At 52.0% G+C, this 13,322-nt stretch overlaps 2 protein-coding genes across 5 annotated transcripts in view; both read right to left on the reverse strand.

Moving 5' to 3' along the window:
* Positions 1–10,133, reverse strand: part of agap1 (ArfGAP with GTPase domain, ankyrin repeat and PH domain 1) — a 117,432-nt gene extending 107,299 nt beyond the window's left edge. For all 4 annotated transcript variants that reach the window (XM_076723280.1, XM_076723278.1, XM_076723279.1 and 1 more), the window contains exon 1: positions 8,956–10,133. In XM_076723280.1, coding sequence (XP_076579395.1) covers positions 8,956–9,118 — 163 coding nt within the window. In that variant the 5' untranslated portion in view covers positions 9,119–10,133. The remainder of the gene's footprint in view (positions 1–8,955) is intronic.
* Positions 10,134–11,077: 944 nt separating this feature from the next.
* The window catches only part of faimb (Fas apoptotic inhibitory molecule b), a 4,773-nt gene continuing 2,528 nt past the window's right edge, over positions 11,078–13,322 (reverse strand). The window contains exons 1-4 of the mRNA XM_076723379.1: positions 12,882–13,322; positions 11,944–12,172; positions 11,678–11,727; positions 11,078–11,432 (exon numbers count right to left, since the gene is read on the reverse strand). The exon at positions 12,882–13,322 is cut by the window's right edge and continues 2,528 nt beyond it. Of these exons, the coding sequence (XP_076579494.1) occupies positions 11,283–11,432; positions 11,678–11,727; positions 11,944–12,172; positions 12,882–12,998 (546 nt within the window). The 5' untranslated portion in view covers positions 12,999–13,322 and the 3' untranslated portion in view covers positions 11,078–11,282. The remainder of the gene's footprint in view (positions 11,433–11,677; positions 11,728–11,943; positions 12,173–12,881) is intronic.

Consider the following 13,322-nt stretch of genomic DNA (forward strand, 5'->3'; position numbering starts at 1 on the left):
TCCAACACGCGCAGGACAAGCAGAGCTGAGACGAGTCAAAGAACCGGGCCGACGCTGCCGAGCCGGCGGTCAGGGCCCCCGTCCGACACCACGCCTCACAAGAAGCGATCGATGGAGCAGGAAGTGACATCAGCCTCCCCTGGGAGCTGTGGAGAGGTGGATGGAGGTGTCTCCCTCCTCCGCTCGCTCTGATTCGCTCCTCAGTAACACAAGCTCCTCTATGTTTAACGAGCATTAGCGTCTCCTGCCGTCCTCTCGGTCCGTCCTCTCGGTCCGTCCTGTGGACGCTGTGAGCGGCCTGGTTTCAAAGTCCCGCTCCGCTTCATGCCAACAGGACATAGAAATGTGGGAGCATTGTTGAGGAGCGGGCAGGAAGCCAGCGGCCTATTTTTATACCTGCATGAGACCTCGGCTCGGCTATTGTTTTGGTCGGGTCAGTGTCTGCAGCTTCCCCTCCTGTTAAAGAGGCTGACGACGGGAAGAGGCCCGCTGCAGCTGGACGCCACAGCTGCAGGGACGCGAGGCTTCCGGACGGTGGACGCATCATTTTCACGTAGGTACGATGAAGACCACTGGACAGGGCCGGCCCCAGGCCCCCGGTCTGCCCCCCAGGTCCCTTTGACAGAGAGATGTGCTCATCTATAATCTGGTTCTCACACTTAAAGAATATATGAAATATAAATGTGCAAATCTGTAGCAGCACCGACGTCCCAGAGACGTCGCTTTGGTCCCTGCAGGTGTTTTCAGCAGCTGGACGTCCTCCAAGGTGCCTTCACACAGGATAACAGGTGTGAGAGGAGGCCAGAGGCACCGAGATCTGAGGGGGAGGATTCTGTGTATGAGGGGATTTCTGGTGTTTTTGCATGTGTGGATCAGGAAGCAGATCATTGAGACGTCCCCCAGAGGCGGACATGTCTCGCAGCAAACAGCGTACGTCCAGGTGTGATCTCCTGACTGACTCGGGTTCATATGTGAGCTGAAGGGACGATGAGGACAGAGAGGACAAAAGTAAAGACTGACCTCTCACTGTCCTCACAGCCGGCCTCGTCTGACTCGACCGTTCAGAGAGGACGACGTTCTGAGGCTCGTTAGAGGATCACAGAGCAGACGTGGAGGCTGAGCAGCATCACCTCGTACCAGAGCCTCTCTGTGAGCGTCAGAGCTGCAGGAACTCAGCTCAGCTCTCCGCCTGTCGCTCTGCTGAAGAGACGTTCAGTTCCGGCAGCGTGTTTTTGGCATGAACACAATGAGGAACCTCAGGGCAGTATAAAGTGTGGTTCAGTTCCTGGTCACGGCCCCGTGCTTCACCTCATCTGCTGAGCAGTTCCTCTGAAAGCAGATCAAAGAGCAGCATCGTGCTGACGTGAAGTCCTGGTCTGCTTTTCCTCTCACATGCCTGCACTGATCCTCGCAGTCACTGACTTTGATTTCTGCTGAGTCACACAAAGAAATTCCTGTTTGTGTTCTGCAGCCAGCAGGAAACCGAAGGCTTCACAACACGACGCAGTCGCTGCTGCAGCAGTTTGCACACCTTCAGCAGGTCGGCCTGATTCACACAACAGAAGAACAACGAATGTCGTCAAAGCACCAAAGCACCAAAGCTGGAGGAAGACTCTTAAAACACATCTCATCGTCAGTTCACTCTGTGATTACTCTTTCAACCACTGGCCCATAAAACATTCATTTTAAAAATGCCCAAAACAACGTGTTCAGGCGTCTGATCTGATCAGACCAACAGTCCAAACCCTGCGGCAGCAGCACGTCCTCGCGCTCCACGAGCAGAGAACAGAGGGCTTAAAGGGTTTAAAGATATCAGCTATCAAAACAGCCGTTTGAGCGCCGAGTCTGCGTCAAACCAGGAAGAGGAGCGAGTGCCTCCACCTCCACCTCCACCTGGGCAGTGACTCGGGCAGGTGGAGGCCTGAGAGGAGCAGCTTCACCTCAGCTGTCAGCTCTGCTCCTCAGAAACCGGACGGACAGGTAAAACCTCTGTGGACGCAAGACTCAGCTTTCTGCCAAGTCAGCGGGAAAGGTGTGAAACATCAGCAGCACCAGAGCAGGTGAGGGGTTTCCCATCAGCCATCACTGTGATGTGCAGGAAGCGGAAACGCTCGAGGTCAGAAGTGACCAGAAGAAGAGACGTGGACAGACTTCAGCAGAAGGGAGGGACGACGGGAGAAGACGACAGGCGCTCAGAGATACAGATCAGCCAATCGGCAGCGAGATGCCAAACCAAATTTAGCATCAAAGCCTGGAGCTCTGCATTATTCAGACACAATGACCCATTAAAAACTGTTCTGAGACGAAGACGAGGAGGGGAGAGGACGAGGGACAGCGCGGTCTGACGGACTGATCAGCAGCTGATATTGATTATTATCATCTCGTATGAGCTGATAGATTATTCACCTTTATGATCCATCGAGCTGCAGGACGTCTTCGTTCAGGAGATGGAAGTCTGCGCAGGTCAGCAGTTCCATCAAAGACACACACTTTGCCCGCGCATCACCGATCACTTTCATTATTGATTAATGTCCGCTGGACGTCAGAGTGTCCATCACGGCGTCCCTCAGTCCAAGCCGACATCCTCTAATGTGTCACTCTGCTTGACCAACAAGACAAAACCAAAGCTGTTGTCATTACTAAACGACTAAAACATGTACTTCCTGTTCACCGACCAATCACAGCAGCTCTGACCCACGTGGTTCCGTTCCAGTGATCCGCATATATCCATGAAAGTGAGCTCCACCAGTCCACAGGCTCTATATGCTCAGCAACAATGTGTCCTGTCATTACACACAGCTGGAGCTATTTATAGGCCAACAGCAGCCTCGTCAGGCCCGCCAACCAAAACATCTGGCTCCCCGAACTTCATATTTCTGCATGAGCTTCAGCGCAAAGAGAGACACGCAAACCGCCGAGGCGGCATCAGGTTACAGGACGAATCACGCTGATACATGAAACCTGAGGACTTCAGGTTCAGGTCCACAGTCTGAGCCGGTCTGGAGCAGGATGAACGTCTGAGGACCAGCACGAGCTGCTGTGAAGGAAAAACCACAGAGACCAGCTTCTTTCTGACGAGAACTCAAAGAACCAAACACACCTGAGAAACTCTGGCCTCCTATTGGACGGAGCTGAAAACACAGACGCTGCTCACAGCAGATAAGAATGGAGCAGATGTCACCATAAAACACATGGAACTGGTCCTGGACTGTGGATCAAACCAGTCTGGACAGTGGGGGGTTGGGGGTCACTGGTCGTGTGTGTGTGTGTGTGTGTGTGTGTGTGTGTGTGCGTGTGTGTGTGTGTCCATATGCTGAGGAAGCTCGAAACAGAGGGATTAAGAGACAAACACGGGCGTCTCGGCAGGGTGTCTGGGACGACACAGATTAGACAGAGCGGGACATCAGCCAAACGCCGTCCAAAAGTCTGTCTGTGCCAAACAGCCTCCGTGGAGCCTCATTGGACGAGGACGGGGCGTGAAACGAGACCTGGAAAACTGACCGAGAGGCCTTAAACGCAGCATTTACAGAACGAATGTGCTGCATTCGAGAGCAGTTATGTGTTTGGCTAACGCTAACGCTAACGCTAACACACACACACACACACACACACACACACACACACACACACACACACACACACACACTCAGGGATGGCTGATAACTACATTTCCTAATGGGACCCTGGAGGTTTTTACCCAGAGATCCTTGCATCATCTGCATGCTCGGCGGACGGGCAGTGGAGGAATCCGCGTGGCGGCGGAGGTATTTTTAGCGCCGCCGCTCACAGGTGACCCTTCCTCAGCTGAGCCCAATTACAACAGGAGAGAGGGGGGCTCGCGGCACGCTGAGGTTTGAAGACGCTTCACACAGGATGATGAAGGCAGGAGAGGAAACATCAACAGCACACAGGTCACACGCTTCTGTTCAGACCTTCAGGTGTGCTCACCTGCGTCACACCGGGCACGCATGCACCTATGAGCTGCTTTTATTGACAACAACGAGCAGACAGCTAGAAGTTTATGACGTGTGTGAATATGAACGCTCGTGTCCAAACAAGCAGTCATGGCAGAACACACACAGCTGGTTTGTGCTTCATGTCAACAATCTGCTCTAAAGAAGAAGACTGCTCCACCTGAGCTCCACCTGAGCTCCACCTGAGCTCCACCTGAGCTCCATCTGAGCTCCACCTGAGCTCCACCTGAGCTCCATCTGAGCTCCATCTGAGCTCCACCTGAGCTCCACCTGAGCTCCATCTGAGCTCCACCTGAGCTCCACCTGAGCTCCATCTGAGCTCCACGCTGCGTATTGGGCTCAACAGTTCCACTCAGTTGGTTTAGCTTGTGTCTAACCAGCCTCTGCTGTGTTGGAGACGAGACGATAAAGCAAATCACACAAAAAGCAGAAGTGATCTTTCAGCGAGCGGCAGCAGGTGTTTCCCTGACAGGTCGTCTCCGGCTCAGATCAGTGCAGGTAGAGGAGGTTGAGCTTGCGCCGAGCGGCTCGTTTCACGCGGTGTTTAGCTTCTTAACTCGAGTAAATCCTCCTCTGGCAGCGGCACGATGAGCCTCCTCGCACACATCACATCTCTGACATTTCTCCAGCATCAATATTCCCCCGGCCGCTTCCTCCGCAGACCGATCGATGAGCTCGTCGGCCCGACCGCATCCTCCGAGCTTAATGACCACGGGGACCCGCTCGGGGACGTCGTTATCTCGTTAACCTCGTTTGTGGACTAATGCAGCGCGTGGACAGAGACCCTGATGTGATGCTGCGTGAGACAGGAAGTCAGTGTCAGTCCACAGGTTTCATATCTCCATCAGGTTAAACTGAGTCTGAGAATCTTTTTTCTTTAAAGACTACAACACCCATCAGCCCTCGCTGCTGTTGCTATAAAGAAGAATGCAGACAGTTTTGTCTCTTTAGAGAGTCAAATTGTCTTTGCTGCCACTGGGACCAGTTATCAAATTCAACCAGAACTGACCCAGAATCCCACAGAGAAGCTCTGTGATTGGCTGTTTCTTGCTGAAATGCACCATGGGAGTCGTAGTTGACTTCTCATCACTGGCTTCTTGCAGCTTTGACTTTCTATCAAAGAAGCTGATATCACAGCACAGTGATGTTTCACGCTTGAACAGGTAAAACATGGGATCAGAGCTCTTCCACAAACGGCCTCCAGGCTCGTCCTCCCACCTGAAAACAGTGTTTGTGTCGGCCGGGGTCGCCTCACAGCCGCCTGGAGGTCTCCACCTCTAATCTGAGCTGGACTGGTGTCAGCACAGATCCACATAACCCACTGCAGGCAGATTAAAGGGAGCAGGAAAAGTTGGGATCTGCAGCTAATCCCAGAGATCCCAGTTAACCTCGTCTCACTGGTGGATTTCAGGTCAGATGGTGACCACGCCGAGCGACCTCTGACCTCAGCGCGGTCCGAGGATCAGCTCCACACGCTGCTGTTACTGAGCCTGACAGAAGACATCACTCCCTGGAATCACTGGAAAATGGGACAGATGTTTGTGTCGAGGTCAGCGGGGAAGGAAGAGGAGGAACAATGCAGCATCGCAGCGGAGCGACATCCCTGATCTCTGATCAGTAGATTAAGAAACATTCCTCTGTGCACCGGCGGCGTTTCCTGCTCCGATACGCTCGACGCTCAGCCTCGCTGCTGATATTGATCATCGTGCTTCTGGTGAACTCATTTCATAAGTGTCCAAAGTAAATCTGTAAAACGTCCCCTTCCGACACAATTAACCATGATGCAAAGGGACATAATGGGCGAGCGCGGCGTCTCTCCGCCTCCGCTGAGCGCGCTCGCCGTGCTCCGGCCTGACGATGACTCATGCTTCACCTCGTACATTAGGCCTAATGAAAGAAGGCCCGCAGGAAAACAAATGATTGTACACAACCACTTCGCAGAGCGAGGACATGATGTCTGCAGTTGGCCCTAATCTGGTGCAGTCAGCATGGGCGGGGGGGCGGGGTGGGGGGGCTCTATGGACAAAAGGTGCAGAGATCTCAGCATAATTTCTCAAGACAGACTGGCGTGCTGGCAGCGCTGCAGCGGCCGCTGTTATGCAACGGCTAAGCCCCCTTTTAAAAGCATCGCTGTGACTTCTTATTACTGTTATTAGCGGACGTCAATCAGCTGCGGCGTTACGTAAGCGCCCTCTGACGGACGACCCGCCTCCGGCTTTGTCCTGATGTGACGGCGGCATCAAGAGAAAGTGTGCTGCGATCAGCAAACAAGTGAACGCAAACAACACGGATACCTCTGATGTCAGACTGTCTCTGATTGGCTGAGTCCATCACAAACACTGCATCACCTGCATCATGGAGCAGGTCTGAGACACGTCCTCGCTTCAGCTGCAACCGTCAATCAATCAGCTGTTTGATAATCGATCAGACACTTCAGATGAAAATGAGCTTCATCTGGTACAATATGTGTACTGTGTGTACTGTGTGTACTGTGTGTACTGTCCCACCTGCTGCTAACGACATCCACAGCACATCAGCTGACCTCAGCCGTCCAGGTGACGGGTGGACAGGTGTGGACGTTTGTCTGTTCAGGACTCAAATCTAATGTTTTGATCCAAACACACAAACAGGACGGAGCTCATGTGAGCTCATGGAGCTGAACCCGTAAATCAATACACCGATCAATGAGCTCCGAGAGGATCAGCTCCTCTGTAATCAATCGTCGGACTTCAGGAGAGGCCGAATGAAGTTCTGTTCGAGGAAGAAGTAAACGAACAAACGGGCTCCAGGTGAGAACAGGTGAACTTTGGCCGGCGGTTTGTTTGTTGCCTTTGTTGGTTTTGGTTGGTTATGTTGTGATCAGAGCCAATCAGAGCAGAGCAGGGGGCGGGAAATACTGAAAGTACTGATCACTGGGAAATGAAGTAAAGGAGAGGAAGGCTGGTGAAACAGAGCTCCTTCGTTTGTCTGTGAAGGTCCAAAATGTCTGGATGAAGACGTGACATCAGCTGTCTGTCTGTCTGTCTCTGAGGATGGACGCTGACAATGGGTCAGTGTCACCTGGCCTGCAGGACATCCGTCCGTCCGTCCTCACACACACCTCACATGCAAATGAGCCCCACGCCGGCGGCGAGCTGAGGCGAGCTGTGAGTCACGGCGCAGGAAGTAGGCCGAGTCTCACCTGCTTCATAAGAGCCAGAACTGGGCCGATCGGAGCGGCAGGAGTTTGTTTCCTTACATAACAGCTAAACAAACACACGGGGAGGACGGCGGCCTCTCCAGCTGAGAGCTTGCGTAACGCGACATGAATGCGAGCGACGCGTCCAGATGTGCGCTGAGGGCAAAGAAAGAGGCCGACAGCACGACCGCCGCTGCTGTTTTGGGTTATTTCCAGCATGAAAGCAGCTGCATGAGTCACCGAGCGCCAGCCAATCCAGAGAAAATGGAAATGAGCAAAGAGGCGGCGAGTCACCGCTCCGACTGCTGTGTTGCATGCCTCAGACAGCTGTGCAGCCGGCGACACGCCACGGCGCCTCAGCCGGTCCTCACCAGCTCTCTGATCCCAAATCCATCAGCACTCCTCAAATATTCAGCTTTCTACAAAATCTCCCTCAAGCCTGTTCAGTTCAGACACACTCAGAGGAAACTCAGTCAGTTCTCCTCGTCTGTGCGCGTCTTCATCGCATACAGTCCACGGCTATTTTTAGCAGCGCCGCCTGACATTTTCTGGGTGTTAAGGTCAAAAATCCTGTCAGAAAACGCTTCGACGTGACCTTTAAAGCGGCGTAGACGCACAGAGAGGTTCTGCAGAGTTCAAGGTGTGTTTTCAAATCAAACGCCGCCTCGTTTGCGGCCTCGTGCGGCTTGTTTTCACCTTCTCTGTGTGCAGATCGAACGCCACAGAGCTGACGGGACACATCTGTCCGTCACGGCGCAGGTTGTGTACGACGCACAGATGTTCCTGAACGACATGAGCTCACACACAGAGGCCGAGCCCAGGAAGGACGTTTGTCCAAACACAGTCGGGTACGACACAAACACAGAGCTCACAGGATCTGACAGGGGCCGCTCTGCCTTTCATCTTCATCATCATCATCATCATCATCATCATCATCATCAGACTGAACTCATCCTGGAAAAGAATCTCAGCTCCTCAAACCGTCCCGACAGTTTCAGTGTCAGACTCAACGGCCGTGTTCTCGGTTAAAGGACAAAATGCAACGATAATAACACGGCGTCTCTATTCAGCACATCTGCCAGCTGACACCACCTTTTCCCATCGATCAATAAATCAATACTGAGCGGCGGATGGTTTTACAGATCTCAGAGCAGATGCAGGTCGTTCAGGAGATCTTTACACTTTTCTAAATGCAGAAGAGGATGTTAGTGTTTCACAGTGCAACAGCCCAAGAGAAAAAGGATGTAAAACAGCATCAGACGGAGCAAACGCTGCTTCAGGCACACCTGACCTCTGCCAGGACATGAAATACTGCAGTACACCTGTGTATAAATACTCCCAACACACAGACCTGAAGTGATCACTCTGAGGTAATACAACCTTAAAACTCAGGGAATCAAACCAGCAACCCGACAGCGCTCATGATGTCTTTGTCATGGACACAGCTGGAAAAGAGGACAACAAGTAGGACAACTCAGGGGACGAGTACTGGTCCTGATGGTTTCTGATAAGCAGTAAGAGAGCCCCATTTCACTGCTGCTGACAGGACATGTCCAGACTGTGCTGGTGCACCTGTGCAGCGTTCAGTCCAGGGTCTGATCCTGTGCGCTGACTGACGGAGGGACTCAAACCTGCAGCCTGCTGGTGCTGGAGCACTTTCCTCCACCCTGATTTCACACTTCAAAGCGCAGAAAAGCGATTTTAAAACACTGGAAGAATGAAAGCAGCTGTTGCAGATGATGCAGGACGAACCGGGACGTTTATTGTGACACCCTCACACCAGCCAGCCTCCACCTGACCTACCTTCAATCGCGATGACGTGCTCCCGGATCTGGTTCTGCAGCAGCGGCTCCTCCACCCGCTCCAGCAGCTCGTAGATGGAGTAGATGTTGGGGTGGACCGACTCGAACCTCTGGATCTCGGAGCGGATGGCGGCCGAGTTGGCCAGATGCTGCTGGTAGTTCATCGCTGCACCTCCGAATGGGAACACCTGGGTTCGTCAGCAGGGCAGGCGGGCTGTTCGCGGTGAGGAGGAGGATGATGAAGGAAGGTGAAAGCTGTGACCTCCAGGAGGGAACCAGGCTCAGAGAAGCCTCAAATCATGCCCTTCTCCCCGGTCTGGGTGTACCTAACACATCGGTGAACGCTGCGTACTGTCAGGAATATAATTAACGAAAATCACTGCGAGTCTTTTCTGCCAAAAAAGGTTATTTATCCTCTTCTACATCCCCGGGAACTTTAAAGCCAGCGATATTTCCAGCTTTTTCTCTTTGGCGGAGGCGGCCAGACTGCTGCTACTGGCCGGTGAAAGCAGCTGTTGCCCCGGGCGTCCCGGTTCCCGATTCCGGTGCGGTGACAGATGTGCGGCAGGCTGAGCAAAGCTTCCCCATATCCTTACAGGCCGAGGACGGTTAAAGCGACACTCGCTCGAGTTTAGCTCGATTTAAAGCAGCTTTCAGAGTCACTTACAGTCATAACTGACCAAACGAGGAGGATAAAAAACGGCCTTGTTGCTAGGTGGCTAGGCTAGCCGGCTAAAGCTAACTAGCTGTAGCTCCCAAGCCGGGAAAAGGGGGGAAATTCGCCGTTTTTCAGCCGTTAAAGTCCGCTTTACATACCGACTGAGTGGGAAGTTAAAGCCCCGGAGAGGAGACGAAAGCAGCCATTTAAAAAACAGAGAGTAAAGCAGCAGCTGGTGACAGTGCGGCAGCTTGGTAAACACTTTACGGGTCGTGGTGGGGGAGTTAGGATGCCTGTTCCCGTCCGTCCCTCCGTTGTTTTGTCTCCGCTCCGGGACCAGCTGCGCCGAATTACGTCTCCGTCCAGAACAAAACTGCACGCGCGACAGCCTGCGGCGCTCGAGCGCCTCCAAAATGCCTCCAGGTGTTGGAAAACACGCTAATTTTACAGGTAGGTCCCGCACACGGCGCCCAAACGCTCAGCCGTTCCCCCTTCCAGCGCTGCGAGTTCCATCCCGTGCAGACTGGAGCCACAGGAGCCCAGCCGGGAACGTCATTACCCTCCGATGAGTTTCCTCCCCGCGAGGCAAGGCGCTCGCACTCAACACGACGAGTTCCGGGAAGGATTTTCAAAATAAAACCTCCGGTGTCATCGTCATACCGTGAACACGACGTCTCAAATCCACAGAGCAGGAGGACAAATACCCCCAGAATCAAGCCCACCACCCAGAGGAAACCTGACTAAAACCTTTTAACTACTCATTTTTTATTGACTGCTCAGTTATAACCATTAAAGTTGCCTTTGAAAACAGTGGTTTGATAATAAACATATCTCCATGTTAAAAAACTGTAAGACCATGACAACTCACACTGAATGAAAAACTGACGACAAATTGTGGAATATTTTTAGGTAATTTTACATTAGTAGAGAGAGTTACAATAAAATACAATAAAAACTCTACGAACTGAGGGATAAATATATAAAACAACGTTTACAGTGTATTTCAGTCTCGTCAAAGCTCCAGTCTGCTGTCCAGCTTTGGCTTGTATGTGCTTATTTTTATGTCTTTTCTTTCATTTAAAGTCATTTTCATCTCTTTTTAATACAAATGATGCGTCTAAAAAATGAATTCAAACCACAAAACACTTCTGATTTCAAAGCCAATCACTTGCAACATCTTTAATGCTTTTATTTTGCACATTAAACCTCTTGTTTTTCCGGTCCTCCTTTAGCCAACTCCCGCGTGCTTGACGCAGTGACATTCACGAAGATGCTGATTGCGCGGGCGGTGCGCAAAAATGCCTTCAAATGAGTTAATTTCTCTGATTTTCTATCGATTAAGTAATTAATTACGTTTATTTTTCAGAGCGGAACTTCTATCAGGGCCCCTCCAAAATAAAGTTGCAAAGTCCGAACGGACATGTGGACAGGAATCACCAGGAAACCAGAAGAAGACACACAAGGCTGCACAGTTCAGGGTTTATTTGCTGTGTTTACATGAACATCTGCGTGTGTGGACTTTCTAAACGTGTCCTGAAGAACACGTGACTGGGAAAAAGTCCAGATCGTTGGTCTCAGAGCAGTCACAGGTGTCTGAATCACGACCAGTGGAAATACCTCGTTCTCTGAATGTGTCAAAGTCCAGCTGTGGTCCACAGGCCCGTCCTCCTCTACTGTGTCGAGGCTGCTGTCTTCTCTCCATCCAGCAGTAAACTGTGCACGATGCCGCTCTTCTTCCTCCCGCTGCTCGTCGCCTTGATGCAGCAGTCGTGTTCTCCGACCATGAAGTGTGTCTCCGTGCCGTCGTCCACGAACTCCCCCTGCGGACAGTCCACCAAAAGCACTCAGAGACAGATTCCAGAGTCCCTCGTGAGGACACACATTCCTCTCGAAGCTTTGAATCTTATTTTGAAAGGAGCACCTGTCTCCCTGGAGGACAAGCTTTTATTGTGAAAGCATGATCATTTCCTCATCCTTTAGAATAATAAGCATCACCTGCTGACCCTGTGCTCTAAATCAACACGACATCAGTTCTGTCCATGTTCATGTTTTGAGTGAGTCTCACCGTTGTGTCCATTTTCTGTCCGTTGCACCAGACGTCCATGGTGTCCTTCTCTGTTGGACCACAGAAGAACAGAACAGACGGACGCCGCGGTTAAAAACAGGAAGTGAACTGACTTTTACTGAGAGGACATCAGGTTGGGTGTCTGTCATCCAGCCAGGCGGACGCTGGTCGTCTTGTCTCCTAAAATGACCCCACTGACCTCCACCTGAGCAGACCAGGCCTCAGCGTTCACCTACACCCCCCCCCCCCCCCCACAAAGCGCTCACCCAGCACCACCCTGCAGTCCTCGCCGTCCACCTTCAGCAGCCACGTCTTGGTGGTCTCCGCCCGGCTGTCGATGAACTTCTGCAGACTCTTCCCGCCGATCTCCAGCGTGTACTCGTAGGCGAACCCGCTGACGGCCTCGATGGCGATGGTGGCTCTGGTCTGGGCGCTTCCCACGGTGAAGGTCTCCTTTCCGACCAGCTTGAACATCCAGTCTTTTCTGATGACTTCCTGTGGAGGAGACACGGTTTCCTGCTTTCGGTGAACTGTCCACAGCAGAGGACTGACATCTGATCTGAGAACAGTCGCTGGGAAACGTTAAAAACGCAGTATTTCTACGTAAAAGTTTGAAGTTTCCTCATTCGTTTCAATGCAGTCAGTTTCCTCACAGCAGCATCTGGTGGCCAAGAGAGGAACTGCAGCTCAACGTGAAGCGATATTTGTGTATTTTTACTTTCACAAACTGTACTGAAGTACAAGTCTGAGGTACTTGGGTATTTCCATCAAACTTTCTACTCCCAGTTCTACATTTTCAAGGGAAATGTTCTACTTTCAGCGTTTTGACAGCACGTTATAAAAGGTGACGCTTTGCAATCGAGGGAAAAAGTTTATGAGGTACAAGATTAAAGTACAACACAGAGCTCATCTGAGTACTTTTACTTTTGATACTTTGTGTACATTTGCTGCTGTTTACTTCTGTATTTTTACTTCAGTGGAGTTTTGGAGTATTTAAGAGTATTACTGCTACTTCTCTGAATGTTCTGATACTTTTACTGAAACATGATTTTGAATGCAGGACTTTTGTAACACAGTGTAGTATTTCTACTTTTACTGCAGTAAAACAATACTCCAAACAGAGCTTTCTCCTCTTCGGCTCCTAACATCCTTCTAACAGCTCATCACCTGCGCTCGGGCTCACAGGTGGACGCCACACACTCACCTGTCCGTTGACACAGACGACCCGTTTCCCGGTGGTGGTGCCGTGAGCGAACTCCACCCGGTGCACGCCGTCGCTCAGCTCCACCTCCCACACCGCCACCACGTCTCCGCTCAGCATCTCCGCCGCTCCTCGGGATCCCGTCCTGCTCGGAGCGCCGTGCCGGCCCGTTCGGGAGTCCGGTTTGGGAGCAGAGCGAGGAGGAGGCGGAGGAGGCGGAGGAGGTCGTCGTCTCAGCAGCAGGTGAATTAGTGTAAGAGGCTTAGAGGCGTGAGCTCACTCTATGCTGCCACCGTCGATTAGACCAGCTCGGCCTCAGATCCCAGTTCGCTTCACTCAGCACGGAAACGCTTCGTCCAACACGGGCTGCTGGAGGCTGATGGTCCGGGGATGACCTCTGACCTCTGACCTGCACAGAGGGACAAACTTACTGCTCAGACAGAC

Source organism: Chaetodon auriga, chromosome 23 (genome assembly GCF_051107435.1).
Source record: "Chaetodon auriga isolate fChaAug3 chromosome 23, fChaAug3.hap1, whole genome shotgun sequence".
Classification (NCBI taxonomy): Eukaryota; Metazoa; Chordata; class Actinopteri; order Chaetodontiformes; family Chaetodontidae; genus Chaetodon; species Chaetodon auriga.